This window comes from Sycon ciliatum, chromosome 1 (assembly GCF_964019385.1).
Source record: "Sycon ciliatum chromosome 1, ocSycCili1.1, whole genome shotgun sequence".
Taxonomy (NCBI): domain Eukaryota; kingdom Metazoa; phylum Porifera; class Calcarea; order Leucosolenida; family Sycettidae; genus Sycon; species Sycon ciliatum.
Window position 1 is genome coordinate 83,774,419 of NC_088643.1, and position 15,927 is coordinate 83,790,345.

At 45.9% G+C, this 15,927-nt stretch overlaps 3 protein-coding genes across 3 annotated transcripts; 1 reads left to right on the plus strand and 2 right to left on the minus strand.

Annotated features, from left to right (window-relative positions):
• Nucleotides 1–621: 621 nt before the first annotated feature.
• On the minus strand, nt 622–5,271 carry LOC135805942 (small ribosomal subunit protein mS26-like). The gene is made up of 3 exons (XM_065320064.1): nt 4,876–5,271; nt 2,371–2,494; nt 622–1,305 (listed from the first exon to the last, which is right to left on the minus strand). The coding sequence occupies exons 1-3, from the start codon at nt 5,187–5,189 to the stop codon at nt 1,111–1,113; spliced, it is 633 nt and encodes a 210-aa protein (XP_065176136.1). The 5' UTR covers nt 5,190–5,271; the 3' UTR covers nt 622–1,110.
• A 119-nt stretch (nt 5,272–5,390) lies between these two features.
• On the plus strand, nt 5,391–11,783 carry LOC135805938 (small ribosomal subunit protein mS22-like). Its single transcript, XM_065320059.1, has 7 exons — nt 5,391–5,875; nt 7,411–7,584; nt 9,303–9,446; nt 9,922–10,005; nt 10,299–10,444; nt 10,990–11,146; nt 11,420–11,783. The coding sequence occupies exons 1-7, from the start codon at nt 5,483–5,485 to the stop codon at nt 11,474–11,476; spliced, it is 1,155 nt and encodes a 384-aa protein (XP_065176131.1). The 5' UTR covers nt 5,391–5,482; the 3' UTR covers nt 11,477–11,783.
• Nucleotides 11,784–14,107: 2,324 nt separating this feature from the next.
• On the minus strand, nt 14,108–15,382 carry LOC135805940 (adenylate kinase-like). Its single transcript, XM_065320061.1, has one exon. The coding sequence runs from the start codon at nt 15,267–15,269 to the stop codon at nt 14,490–14,492; it is 780 nt and encodes a 259-aa protein (XP_065176133.1). The 5' UTR covers nt 15,270–15,382; the 3' UTR covers nt 14,108–14,489.
• Between the last annotated feature and the right edge of the window lie 545 nt (nt 15,383–15,927).

The window sequence follows — 15,927 nt, forward strand, 5'->3', positions numbered from 1 at the left end:
ATAAATTCCGGCACTTTGGCACAGGACTGAGGTGATGACCAGGTGATCGAAGATCATTCAAAATTACATTTTTACATGTAAGGAATAGGCGCCTATAAAAGAGAAAAAAGATGGTTAGTACAGCTTGAGCCTACTACTAGTACAGCCCTGCTCAATGTAATCCAGTCGTGTCACTCAAGTTTGCGCCTTGCACCTTTTCGCAGCTCAGTGTTCACAGGCCTGGGGACCTGGCGTGTACTTGAGGGATGCGACTGGATTTCATTGAGCAGCACGGTATATTGTAGGCCGGTTTGCAAGCTACAAAACAACATGCTACAATGTAGTGGTTCCCGGGCATCAATGAACCAACCCTACGAATGATCTTGACTCACAATTAGTCACAAGGCGTAGTCCAAGATACAGTACATACCGACTGTCAGGTAACATTACAGACTACACATACGTGACTGTAATCATTCGTGCACCTGTTGCAAACCAAGTAAAACTGTGTGCACCAGTACGGTACCGATAAACAAGAGTATGCAACTGTGACCTCTTGTCCAAAGGACAGCTGGCCAAACATTGCCTTCATCATGCAAAATCATCCGCGCACTAATTCAAAACCACACTCACACTTTCACATCGGTTGGAAAGTAACGTTTGGACTGGAAGTGAAGTTCGTGTGCCCAGAATCTACAGATCGCCCTGGGACTGGAGCAAAAGAAATCAAGCAAATACTGGCGTTACAGCATGAGATATAGCGGTTTTCACGAGTACAGGGCGCGATGCAGATGAATGATACAATGTAGGCTGTGCGCCAAGCAAAGCGCCCTAATCATAGCCGCATACTCTTGGCAAAGACTCTGGCCGGTACGTGTGTGAATAGCAGACAGTTGACAAATAAATAAATAAAATGCAACTGCATACAACAGACAGAGAGCTAACACGCACATTTGTAATTGTGCATTTGATTGCATAGACCGGCCGCGTCCCGAGGGCAATTGGAATGGGCAGCACAGGAGCGGAATCACATTGTTTCATGTTTCACTCGCCAGTATTGTGTCCCTGTACATGCTGCGTGTCCTTGGTTTGCATGCGCTTATTTCACACACCGGAAATGAAAACATGCACTCAGTCAGCTTCATCCGGATCCTCTTCTTCCTGGAACTCTTCGGCATCAGCAGTACTGGTGGTCGTGGTGCGAGCCTCCACTTGGCGTTCAACACGATGACCCTGGCGTGTTAGCGCCGAGCCAAATCCAACGGGATTGTCCAGTGCAGCATCAACAGCGTCATCCAAACCTTCCAGCGTGACAAAGCCTTCGTTCTACAGAATAATGAGAAAGCAGACAAGCCACAGGTCGCATACAGTGTGACATTCTAAAATATCACTGGGGTTGCAACGCATGGAACGGTACTTAGGCGAAAGTACACGCACCCATTTCAGCATGATCCAGTTTGGTCAAACTCAAAAGTCAAAACCCGTCAAGTTTAGTGATCAAGATATTTATAATTATTATACAACTAATCACTACGATCACCACCACCAAGAGTACATGAAAACCAGAGTGTGCAGCTTGGGGCAGTTTCTACTATGGGTGTCTGTCACGGCGGAATTCCGTGATTACATCATATTTGGCGCAGATTTGAGGCGGGAAGTGGGGAAGTGGCGTAGTGCGTACAACTGAGCTGCAGTTCTGCAGAAAGAGACCTGCTTGAATCATGTTTGTACGCACTACATCACTAAAATGATGTAATCACGGAATTCAGCCGTGACAGCAACCCATCCGAGCTGCACACTCTTGTTTTCATGTACTCTTGCCACCACACATGACCACCACCACCACCACCACCACCACCACCACCACCACGTGGCTACCAAATTGAATGATGCTCTTGCAGGAAGATGAGGACAAGGAATATATTATACATGTCTACATTCAAAAATGATTTTAGGATAAAGGGGTAGGTGATTGTCTTTACAGGTGTGTTCACCTAAACAAGACATTCAAGGCATTATGTACAACTGAGATACAAAATACACACGCAACCCCCCCCCCCCCCCCCAATATCGATGAAAGTAAAGTGAGCGCACTCATACCACGAGAACAATGGAACAATATTTTAAGATTTGAACGTCGTTTTCATGTGATAATCATCAGAAATCGTCATCACACTGAGAGTTGGACGACAAAGGAAAGATATTGCTCCATTGTGATGACGATTTCGGATGAGTATCACATGAAAGCGACGTTCAAATCTTAAAATATTGTTTCATTGTTCTCGTGGTATGAGTGCGCTCACTTTACTTTGATTGATATATTAGGTTTCTTGTCTCCACGCCGACGTTTAAAAAAAACATTCCGTCTCCCATTTCCCCCAACAAGCATACCTGGAAGTGCTCGATTCTTTCTCGCCTGTTAATGTCAGCAACATCACGGTCTTCACGTTCCGCTTCGCTAGCCTCCTCAAGCTCTTCATTCAGCACCTTCATTTTTTCCTGAGTTTCATATTTTCTGCCGTGCAATCACAAAACAGAAGACAAAAGGAAAAAATTACTATAAAAGGAAAAAAAACAAAGAAAGAATTAGGAATCACAACGGGATTATAATTTTATACTGACAACAAATTCTAGCAAAGGGACACTGAGATCAATAGTCTCATAAAGCCTAGTTCACAGTCGACGGAACGCTGACGGTACGGGACGTAAGGGCCTGTCCGGAAGGCTGGGGTGAGCTGTAAAATCTTGTACGATTCGTACGACACGACATACTGCAGTCGTTGCGTCGTTCAACAGCGAACGGCGCCAGTCATAAGGCACGGTCCGTGGCAGGGTGACTTTTGCACCTAACTTCTTGTTTTTCGGGACTTCTTTTCAATTATATCTCCTTGAATGAAGCGGAATCAAGTTCACAATACCAGTTTTTCATGAACACCAAAAAATTAGCTTCGAAAGGTGTGCCATTCAAATAATAGCTCCAGGAAATGATAAAACAGTTCGTCTGTCACGCTCCTGAACTATCCCTAAATACCATAAGTGACATCAGACCTTATCTTGCTGAAATACAACTCAAGTCGTGTTAGCCATTCTGCAAGTTATCATGGGAAGCGCAGTGTGCGAAATGCTAAAAATTTCCAAGTACGAATCAGGAGTAGTCGGCGCACGACGCCGTCTCCTGTTCACACTCAAAATGCAGCTGTTTTGTACGCTTGCGTCCCCGTCTACGCTCGTCTACGGTATGAAAAGTTGGATCGATCCAACTCTTCTCGTCGCTTCCCGATCCGTACGGCAGTACGGTTGTGTTCCCGTTCCTGGTGTTCACATTGGACGCCGTCAGACTGTCCCGTCGCTTCCCGTCGCGTCCCGTCGCGCCCCATCGAATGTGAACTAGGCTTAAAAGCACCAGCAAGCATGTACACGCATGCCATGCCCATGCACAACATACACAAAAACACCCACCCACACGTGATACGTGTCCAAATATCATGTCAGGCTTAACCGACGCCTTTCAGCAACCACCCAGGACCGGCGGAAGCAGTTTTTGATTGGTCCGGCCATACCCTAGCCTTTCATACTTTTTGTGTATGATATGGAGGGTATACCCTAGCCTTTCATACAGTTTGTGTATGATATGGAGGGTATACACATGACCTCCTCAGCAGTAAACACATGTTGGTGGCCAAAAAGTTGGCCCAGCCATGGCCTGCCCCCTGAACGACCATTTCTTTTGAAGAAGCAGGGGATCATCCCGATTTCAGAGACTACCAGCATTCCTTCCCCTGCATAGCAGGCTCGTCCCATGGGTAGCCGGTCGCCACAGCCAGGACCTAACCTGTACACCAGTACACTGTCTGTAAACATTGGCAGCAGACTCACTTCTAAAAGAAGAATACCGCATATTCTCTATTTTAAGCGCCACGCTTGTATTATCTAAAAGGAGAATACCGTATATTCTCTATTTTGCTGCACTTATACTATGTTTTCAACACCCCTCATACTGGAGACCGCGCTTGTATTGGAGAGCATGCTTATATTTGTTCAACCAATAATTCATACGGAGCCAGAAGAAACACATGCTAGATATCATGCAACACTGTATTCCACTGAGAATGTGCTTATTATGTGTCTCAAGTTGCTCACAGTGTGCTAGTATTAGAGACTGCGCTAGTAACGGACACCTGCGCGTATAATCTGTCCCCAGAGAAAATCGTTATTTCGCGGATGCAAAATTTTCTGCGATTTTGTGACGATTTTTTAAATCTGCAATTACCGCAAATTTTCCGCGATTTTTGAAGTTTTCTTGCATGAAAACATCGAAAGACTGTCCCTGCATCACATGGTGAGGCCTTCTCTCCCCCGAGTCTGTACATGTGAGTAGCAGGCACATTATTCGAGGACTGAAGTGTATGCAAATGTAGAATATACCGTATGCTAGTAGTAGTCATCCAGAGCAAAGCCACTACTGTAGTTCCGCGCATATAAGCCCATGGGCTAATATATGAAATAATGCATTTTCCGGGAAAATGAATCAGTAATAATGGTTCGTTTTTTAGCCCTGGGCCTATATTCGAATTTTGAAGGCAGCTGGCACGCGAAAAAGTACAAGTCCGTCCGCGGTTGTCCGCCTACCATAGGTACCGGTACTGGTAATGTAGTCTGCACTGACATGCTGTACTACGGTGTTTGGGTCTGTATATTAGCCCATGGGCCTATAAACGGAGGTGGGCATATCCGGATATAGGCCCATGGGCTTATATGCGCGGAACTACGGTAGGTGTATTCCCTTGATTTTAGACCCAAGGTTCAAAACAACATGACATCCCACCCACCCATCACAATAAAGAGATAATTAATCTACGTGTGTAAATGGCAAAAGGATAATAGAAAGCCACATACCTGTAAGCTGCTACTCTTGCGTTTTCTAGCTCTACAAAATTCAATAAGCGTTGTCGATGAACGGACCGTAGATGAGGCACTCTTGACACTACCCTGTTCGCCACAATCTTCTCATATCTTTCGTGTATGGCCTCACGAGCAAATTGTTTCCGTCGATCTTGAAGGGATTCTTTCCACTTACGAACATTCTTTTCCTTGTAGTGCTCACCCATAAAATTTCCACCAAACACCCTCCAAGCTGTTTCAGGTGAAGCAGAGGCGCACCGGCAATGTGGCTGAAGCGACACTGCTCTTCGTGAGAATAGCAGCGCCATTGCCTTCAGATCTTCAGATCAGAGCATATCCATACTGTAATAATAATTATTGTTTCTTCTCAGTCCAAACCCTTTCAATAATAATATTATTATTGTTTTCACGCACGACTCGTGTTCAAAAACTGAAAAAGCAGAAGAGGAGAACAAAAATGTGAGCATGACGTCATTTTCTATATTTCTATTGTCAAAATTACATGATACAGGATAGTTTGTGTTCTTTCGAAGTTTCGTGCTCGTGAAATCAGTATGGTTTGCAACAATTGTTCAGTGTTCTGACCTTCAGATTACTAGCAATGAGTTGGTCTTGCTTTGCATCGCGCTCGGCGTCTTGCCTTGCGTCGATCTGCAAGCGGGAGCCCTTGCATGTCGTTCCCAGCGTAGTATCGACAAGCTGCAGAAAATCACATTATAGCCCTAGATACATCACTCTTGAGGAAAGAGAACCTGCAGAACAGGACAGGATGGTTAGAGAGCAACTGGAGGACACTGCTGGTCCGGAGGTTGTGAAGTTCCCAAATCCGTACGCTGGACGCTCAGGAAAAGTTGCCTGGTTATCTGATCATCGTGGTGTGAAGAAAACTTTGGATCGAATTGTAACAGTCGATCTGGATAAAGTATTCGCTCCTCGGATCAACCGGCCAAGACCTCCTAGGTTTATGCTGGCCACAGACGAGCAATTGGATGTGGTACGTAATTTCATGATTATGCATCCACTAAACTTTAAAAGAAAGAGAAAATGAATGGTGGAATGTACACGTATATTGCAGGACAAGACTAGTGTACTGTTCTGGCAATACAGTCATGCACCATACATGTACCATTCAAAAGCATTGCACCACTACACCAGTACAGCATACACTGTACTTAGTACATGCAACAGTATAGTCGCTACCAGACCTGGGACGAGACGTGCCGAACGCGCATCCCAAAATCAGCACTGTGACTTGTGTGCTGGCCCGTAGCCGTCTGTCCATGCTACTTCACTTCAGGCCATGTATACAGATTTCTGGAAACAGGGAGATTCTGCACTTCAATCTAGAGATTCTGATGCATAATGTACCTCCCGCTGCGCTTTCCAATCATAAATCCAGACCTCGCCGGACTTGTTTGGGTTCTTGGCAAACTTCTTGCACAGTGACTGTCCGTAGGCTACTGTGTTTAAGTCATGTTCTGGCGGATTGCTGGCTGGAGGGTTTCTGGCCACTTCAGAATGAGATCAAGCCCTACCATAGGAGAACACTCGTCGTCATGGTGGTTTTGCGCCATTATCCAGTAGTAGGGTCAATCACATTATGTGGCCAATTCCTTACCCCTCATCTGCCAAGCTCTGGTGAACGGGTGCGAAATACAGTCTGACATGTTTATTTCCCGTGGGGAATTCAGGAGATGCTCCAGATTACAACCGTGACACCAGGATCATGCGAGTACCCCACCTGGCAGCTGACCTATAACTACTGTACCGTAAAGTCTTGTATAAAAGCCGCACTTGAATAGCAGCCGCCCTCGAATAGAAGCAGCAATTTTGGGCCCATCAAATCACACATAAGCCTCGTTTTAGTGTTGACATACATAGAAATACCTGTCTTGTATAGAAGCCTGTCTCATATAGAAGCCTGCAAAATTTCACCAAGAAAGTCATAGAAGCCGCGGCTTTTATACAAGACTTTACGGTATAATTGTGGCATGATTAGGAAAATACACTCTTGCATCAGCAGGTAAATAGAAAAATGACACTGTCAAAAGCCACACTGGAACAGTCTATATACAGGGTGGTGTGCCGCAAAGTTGTGAATCATCTCACATCCTGGGAGCAGAAGGCTCTGAGAGGCAGAATTCGAAAACAATGGGCCAATGCACTGCCAAGTAAAGATGCAGGCGAAACACATGTGGGTGTCTGGTTCTCCCTGCCGAATTGTGATACAGTTCACATATTTCTGGCCTGCATCTTTGTGTCACAGCGCGTTAGCGCATTCAAGTCTGCTTCTCCCCCCTCCCCCCCCCCCATAAATAATAATGTGAGCCAATTCAAATCTCCTAGAATTCTCTGTATAAAGAGTGCTGTTCGCCCTTTCTAGAAAGTAGAAGCCCAGCGTTCCACACCCCTGATGAAATTTGTGTGATTGAAGCAGTTGTATTGAGGAATTGATATCAGTATCTATTTTAACCCGAAGTCGTGTTGCTGCTGGAAGTCTGTACTGGTATTTTTTGTGTTTTCATACAGTTGGAGGAAGCTGTACTGGACAGAGCCATGGATTTATTGAATCGGCCTCCTATTTATTTGCAGCGCGAGAATATTCCTGAAGACGAGCGACTTATCCAAAAGAACCCGGAAATTGATGGTTATGCTAACGCCAAAGTTGTCGTAATTAACGTTGACAACGACCTTCAGGATGATGTAAGTTCATGCACCGTTTCATCTGTCTTTCTCTTCCATTTTTGTACTGCTTGTTTATGTGTGGCACCTTTGCTCGATATTGTTTGGCTCTTTTGAGACCAAAATGATGCAGATTCGATCAAGAATGAGTGAGTTAAAAGTAAAAAAGTCATCGATGGCTTGTCGTACTTTTTGAGAATAGTTTTCGGAATATTGCTCAGGTCCGCTCCACAATTGCTCTCATATAGTTTCTAAACGATTGGATAACAGACGCCCAATTTGGAAAAATGTATGCACAAAGTGATCACAGATTTTATGTGGTATAGATGCTGGCATAACGGTTTTTGCCTCGGTACGCGTCTATAGTTTTGAAATGGACTGTAGCATCAGTATGTACTACTGATCCGGTGATCAGCTGGTGTATGCAGATACATGTTTGAGTGGTTGCTAGGATGTGGGAACAAGAGAGAATGGAAGCTGTGTCGCAACTCTGAGTTTCACCAAGAGTCCATAACCCCCCCAGAGTGTGCAACTCCAGGTTGGGGTCTGGCGCAACGAAATCCAAACATTGCGTCATCCGGTCCCCGGGCAAGCATGGGCGGATGGGGCCATGTGCATAATCTGGTACATCCGGCGGGGGTTCCAAGTTGAAGGTTGCTTTGAAGCAAGCCACGGAAGTGTCACGTAAAACGTTTGCTCCACGGGCTATGCAGTGTCAGCAGAACGGCTTTGATTTCACAGTCACAGAATTTTTTTATTTGAAGAGAGTTTCTCTGCTCGTTGTCTGAAAAGCTTGTATTGGGAGAGTTCGCGACTCCGGGATAGCAAGAATAGGCATGGATATAGATTTACAAGATTTGATGGAAATAGCTCTTGGCACACGGCATGAAGACCCGATCGATTTCGAAGTAGATGTGCTTCAACCTGCTCCTCAGTCCCATTTTGGCACTGCACACTGCACTCCGGCGACAATGGGGAGCGCTTTGCTTTAGGTTCAACAGTGGCCATTGTTCTTCTCTTATCGGAGAGACACTCAAAAGAGAAAACTGTTCGACAACTCTAAAATAATTCTTTGTGAACTTGAGCCTTTCCAGGCGTGTTACGTACAATACCTGGCCGTGGATTCGTAAAGAAAGACCCCAAATTGGGCAAACGGGCGAAGTAGGTCCGGGCCAAACTTCCCATTTCGTCATAGCTACTCACTACATGACGTATGAAGTTTGGATTTCGTTGCGGCACTGATTTGTGCTGAGAAGGATCACGAGTTGCACACTCTGGGGGGTTATGGACTCTTGGTTTCACGTATTACTCCGATTATCAGGCAAGGCGTAGGATGTGGGAACGTATTTGTGTGTGAAAAGGCGACGAGGAGACAATAACTTTATTAATGCGATTAATAGTATAAGTGAAGCGGACATTACAAAATGATGAATGAGAATACATGTATCTAAAATGGTTGTTCCTAATCGATTTTCTTGAGACCTTGTATACTTCCCACTATCCTATAACCTATAAGTAGTTTGTTTCTCCGTATAGCCTCTATTGTGAGACGATTTTTCCCTGATGATAGTCTCAAGAAAATCGATTAGGAACAACCATTTTAGATACATGTATTCTCATTCATCATGTTGTAATGTCCGCTTCACTTATACTATTAATCGCATTAGTATTTGTGTGTGCTTGTCACGTTGACACATCATGCAAGTGGTAATATTATGACTGTGCTGATCCTGCTGTAGGAGCGGCATGTGTATGTGAGGCAAGAGAACGGGGATCTTGAGCACGCTGACTATGATGTGCGAGACCGCATGCTTCTCACCTACTTCCGCTTGGATTCACGGCGTATCTTCCCGGAGCCTGTGTTCCACCCAGTCACAGTCCAGGTGCGGTGTATTGACTGTGTTCTTGTTTGTCTATCTCATACAGCTGCTACAGTCAACCCTTGTTAACAACAATCTCTGGGCTAACTGTTAACAAATTCGAGGTCCCACCAGTATGCATAATGCATAAGTATCATTTCCCCCCCCCTCGTGCGAATATCATTAAATTTTCTTGCATCTCTAGCTTCTTCCACCTACGAAAGTGTTTCAGCTTTCCATAGCTCCAGTTTGCAGTAGAAAATCGAGGTTGATCCTTGACTTTCCGCTGTACAGTCAAACCTTGCCTAGCCGTACGCATTCGTTTTCACAAAAACATCCGGACAGGCAAGGGAAGTGGATAACCGAAGACACATACTTTGGTATGGATGTTCGTATATATTATGTGGTAAAGCGAGAGTAGTGATAAGTGCGTGCAACCGAGTGCTGTAAGCATGGTTTCTCCTGTTTTTCTTTCTTTTTTCTCTATGCCGGAATACAGAAAGTGCTAGGCATGGGAAGGCACAAGGAAATGCTGGACAGAATTTTCCTGCAGTTCTCTGGCGACTCATCGCAGTACATAAATGTGAGTACACACTTTGTCTGTACATGTGTGTGGGTGTGTTTGTGTGTGCGCGTGTGTGTGCGTGTGCAGGAGAGACATGCAGAATTTACTCTACTTGAGTGAATTAAAATACTATGTACCGTTTTCTTTGTTGGATGTGTGACCGATGATGGAGAAGAGGGAGATTTCTGTGTATCTTTTGTGTGGGTCTAGCTCTGGTTTGGGGCCACTGCTCGTTTACTGCCTTCTTCCTAAATCTCAATCATTGTTTTCTATGATTTGGTTTGTTGTGTTCGGATTTGATTGTTTCTCAGCTTACGGAGCAAGTGTATGAAGATGTGTACTGCCGCGGCTGCTACGAAGTGTTGGACTCTACTTGTCACTTTGGTAATCTGATCTATTATCTGTGCCGTGAAGGCCGGTGGCAGGGTGTCTACCACTACTTCAAGAGCAAGAACAGGTCAGCCAGTCATGTCATGTGTGAACCATAGCTTGTTGTGGTGGGAAGAAGTCCTGGACTTTACTCTGGCACTCATTGTACTGTCTATTGTTGTCATCACAGTCACGACAAAATCACAGTTTGCCTGAGACCCAGTCAGACTGAGTGGACTCATGCATTAGTATGAACATCACCACCCTACAGGAGCATGGCGCTGTTGCAGCAGCTCCTAACCGCCATGGGAGGTCAGTAGATAAGACCCACCGCAAAAATGGTCATCAAAGACTGAAAAATCTCATCCGCTACATCCATGTTCCCCTCGCGCCAGACTATATTTAAAAAATTGTAGGAGTTCCCGATTTAATTGGACTTTGTACTCCTGCTTTTCAGTCAAGGTCTTAGACCATCCCACTATGCCTGCTGGCAATCAATTTGCATGCGAAAATTAGACAAACAGTACGTTACAAATCTAGGAGTTACAGTTTTCTTCTTGTGTACGTCAGTGGCCTTAATGCTCTTTTGAACACTCTTTTTTGTTCCATATGTGTGTTTGTGTGTTTGTGCAGAGTGTGTCAGGCAGCTGATTTGTATCGTTTAGCTATGACCTTGACGAAGAATGAGAGAGAGTCTAAGCTTTTGGCCGACTACCTCGTGACATTAGAAGATATCCCGCAGGCTGAGAAGGAGCTCATGGACAGAGAGCTGGTGATGGAAGCAGAAAAGGTCAGTGTTTGATTATCTGCTGGTGTTTCCCGCTGCCGGTGTCATTGTTACTTCCTTCGTGAGCACCGTCCAGAGCCTTTTGCAATGCAAGAGTTCCCTTATTGAGGAAAATTAGCCCCAAATTAATTGTGCCACTTGCTTTGGAGAACTGTTGGGTGTTTCAAATGTACATGTATCCTTTTCTCTTATGTTCTATGTGTGTGCCTATGTACCGGCATGTGTGTTTGTGTGTGCGTGCGTGTGTATGCATGTGCATGTGTATGTGTCCTATAGCTGTTGGGCAAGGCTGAGGAAGACCCTACTGAGGCAGCCACGGAAGAGAGCGCGTGACACTGGCATTCCTCTCTTTATATTTTTAATTTATGTACAAAGTCATTTGCAAATCCCAATCTTTTTCATGCCTAGCACAAAACAGGTTGTCATAGTAACCACTGAATCACGTGAGCTCATGTACATAACTTCCAGCATTTACATGGAAGGTTGTTAACTTACTTTGCCATGGCAATGAAACTTGTTGATAGTGTAGTGAAGCACTGGTGTTTGTGTCACGGCTTTCACTGTAGACCAGCTCATGTTTTCCTGGCATTCGGTTGAAAGATTTTCCTCCTGTGTGGCGAGCATCGCCTCTGCACCCAGACCGTGCGTGGGTGATTTTACTTCTCATGCAATGTCCGTGCACATGCGGCAAACTTTTCCAGAGGATTAGGGGGCATGATGGCAGTGTGGGGATTAGGGGCGTGATGGCAGGGTACAGTAGAGTCGCGCGCCCAAGAACGTTGTTTCCAAGGGGTTAGCCTGGGCGTTCTTATTTTTCAGGAATCTGGCTGCGTTCTTATAACACGTTCTTAGAAACAATCCGTACTGGATCATATGTATCCCACAAGCTGCCAGAAAGCCAACACCGCCGTTCTTAGCTTTAGGCTGTGGCGTTCTTAGAATTTCAGGCTGGACGTTCTTGGGCTCCACGTTCTTCAGCGCGCGACTCTACTGTAGGGGTTAGGAGGCATGATGGCAGTGTGGGGATTAGAGGGCATGATGGCAGAGTAGGGGTTTGGGGGACAGGGTGGGGATTAGGGGGCAGGGTGGGGATTAGGGGCATGATGGCAGTGTGGGGATTACTATTTACTAGTATAGGGGGCATGATGGCAGTGTGGGGACTAGGATTGATCATTGATGGCAGTGTGCCCTGTTGGTGCAGGTGTTCTGGTCATCACTCATCAGCATTATGAGTACAAGCCGAACACACACACACACACACACACACACACACACACGTGCAAGCGAGCCATGGTACAGCTGCTGGCACCTGTTTGTGATTTCTACACGAGTCCCGGAGTACCACTGGTCTTTGTATGTTCTAACTACATGTAATAGTGTCATGCCACATTGGCAATCCTCAGATGATAACAGTGGTGCACAGCTAGTACTAATACTAATAGTATTGTATTTATACACTGGTATAGGAGAGAATCCGTTTGGTCCAGGTCTGGTGGAAATAAAATAGCGGGAAACGCAAACGGGGCCATGCGCAAGATGTGCTCCTATGACTAGTATGAGTATTGAGCATGCTATTGAACGATGACTCGTGTCTTAGTATGTGATTTCTATTCATATACTGTAGGCGTGCTGAGAATAGTCATCACACTGGCTTATGCACGGCAGCGTTATAATTATACTGAAGTACTTCGTACTACATGTATAGGGCTTGAAAATGAAAGTGCCACAGCCAGCCCGGTGTCATGACAATGCTGACTTTTTTTTAAATCCAAGTGGATCCAGTTTTGTATGGATCCATACACGTTGGGTAATTTCCTTCACAGCAGTGTAACACATCCACCCGTAGCGGACTGGACCCTCCCAGTCGGGGACCCACTCCTGGTACGGAATAAAATTCACACCTGCGTGTCACACCACATACCGATGCAGGCTGTCCAACCGTGCTGCTTCGGACCAAAACATGTGTACACATTTACATGGGACACAATTGCCTTTGTATACATTATACTGTGGGTGTCCTGCTTTGGAATGTTGGCAAGGTTGGACAGTGTGCCGACGATACTGTACTTCGTTATGCCTATGGGCACAGTGGATCCAAAAGTCGATATTTGCTGTTATTTGTTGACTTCTGACGTCATCACTTTCAAGCCATAGCACTGTTGGTGTCAAAGATTCAGGCTGTTGCTTGTGTAGGCTAGTGCTCGATAAGTAAAACAGCCGGTATTCATGCTGTCACTGCCAGGGCTGAGGCCCGTCTATTAGATTTAGTCTGCCTGGGTTGACTTTTCACTAGCCGTCAATTACAGATACTCGTACATTGTGCAACACTCAGTACAGAGTGCGCTCTCTTTCTCGCAGCATGTTTTCTTGAATTCAACTCGGTATACTTCGAATCGGAGTACAGTAGTGTGCCGCTTATCCGCTAGGGCCCCCTTGGATAGCAGGGTCCCTCTCCCGGAGGTTCGGATACGGGAGCGGATACACACCGATCTAAAACATACACATTTCCTCATTTCAAACGAAAATCCGGTGGAACAAAAAGTGATTTTAATAATGTCTCCACTGTGGCCGGCTGTCAAGGTTCTTCTATTTCCTCATTTCTCACTCTAATTATTATTTTACACTATGACAGCCTGGACTCGACTCACACCAGCTCCTCTTATAATTACCCCTGGGATGGTGATGACGACATCCCACTATCATAAATCATGCTGCGCACCGGTATTGCCCCCTTCAGTTCAGTGCGGCAAGGCGTTCCGGATAATCAGCATTCTGTACTACTGTACAGTCATGTACCCTGGCAGACCTCCATATAGATATGGGGAACTGGATGTTCAATTGTTCATGCATATGCACGAGGGGATGGGAGGTCGCGCGCACACCGCTATACTCGCTGTAGCATCTGGATGCCCCCACCAGCCAGATATACTACGCAGTGACTAAAAGCAAAGAGTTGGCCAGGTCTCCATGATCAGTACCATCAGTACCATCAACAAAGTGAAAATGTTTAATTAAAAATAAAATATAATAACAGTGCGGGCGCCAGGCAGCACACCAGCATAATAATAGGACACCATGTGGTGCCTGGTTGCTACTCAGTATGATTACACTAGTACACATAGCAGCCAGAAAGGGTCGGGAATTATACAGGACACACTGAACCCTTACCAAAGCCAGTACTAGTACATGTGGAAGCGTACAAGAAGGAGTGCACCCATGCATTTCTCAATCAGGATTCTGCATAATAGTATGACATCATGATTATTTCGACAAATGCTGTGAACTATATCGGACTACTTGTAACGGTAAGATGACAGTAAGCTAGTGTACACACAACGTACAGTTTCTACGCCATTCGGCGGTCCAGGCCCATCTGGAAAGCATCCGCTATTCCCTTGAAGACCTGGTCGCGGTGCACAGATGCATTCACCTTCCTCAGGATGCCACGCTGCCGGTAAAACGCGGACAGTGGTGCCGTCATTTTCCGATACGCGTCCAAACGCGTGGCCAGTGTTGCGGCGTTGTCGTCACTTCGTTGTATCAATGGTTCACCAGTCACGTCGTCAGTGTTCGGTATTTTCGGAGGGTTAAACTTGACGTGATACGATCGGCCACTCGGCTTGTGGATCAGACGCCCGGTGATTCTCTCCATGAGCAAGTCTTCATCGACTGCCATTTCCACAACTGTGTCGATTGGCCTTCCCTTCTTGTACGTCATTGTTTCTAGTGCCTCTGCTTGCGGCAGGGTCCGCGGAAACCCGTCTAGAATATAGCCTTGAGCACATTCCGGCTGATCCAGGGCATGATCTATAATATCCACCATCAAGCTGTCACTCACAAGCTTACCATCGTCCATTGTTTTCTTCACCCGACGGCCGAGGTCTGACGGTTCAGACGCCACGGCACGAAGAAGATCTCCAGTCGACAAATGGCATGCACAGAACTTCTCCGCCAGCTTCGGTGCCTGCGTTCCTTTCCCAGATCCTGGGGGCCCCATCAGCACAGCATTCACACCCCTGCCATTGTAGTGTCCAGCGAAAAAGCAGGACAGGTGAAAAAAACTATGGTCCAACCGCCGCTGGTTTGGGGGCGGAGGGGACTCTTGAGTACTGGCCGCCGGTGCCATGATTGTCAAGCTGCCAAGCACTTCTCTTCGCAATCTTCAAACTATCACAAACGTAGCCCGTTTTTTTGGTGACAAGAAGAACGAGAACAAGTAGCTAGCTGCTAAATTTGTAGTACAGGCTGCATTACCTACATGTACACTGTAGACCGTAATAGTACAGTCTGCGATCTGTACTACTAGACTGTAGCTACAGCAAGCTCGCGTACTGACAATCCATGATGCGAAGGACTAAAGGGACCCTCACTTAATTTTTTGCCGACTACCCGCCAAAAAACACATTTCGACACGCGTGTGTGCTGGACGTCTGCGCGTGCACGACAAGACGTGTGAGCTGGCTGACAAGTGAGAGCCAGGGAGTCGTCAAGTACCGGCATTTGACGACTCCCGGCCTGGTGAGAGCATGCATGCATGCATGCATGTCCAGCTGGCGGGAAAGGGAACCTAAAATTGTAGATCGATGGGTTGAATGTGAAATTGTGGATCTACACGAGGTTTGTTTTGATGTTCTGATACTTGTTGTAATGGCTAGTGATCTTGCAAACGTTACTGTGACTTGTCCAAGTCCTACTGATATACCTTGTGAAATCAGATGCCCTGTAGTAGTCTTGGTGGAAGCAGACTGGAATGCGTTGAATTCGTAGCTTCTGAAATTGAAATT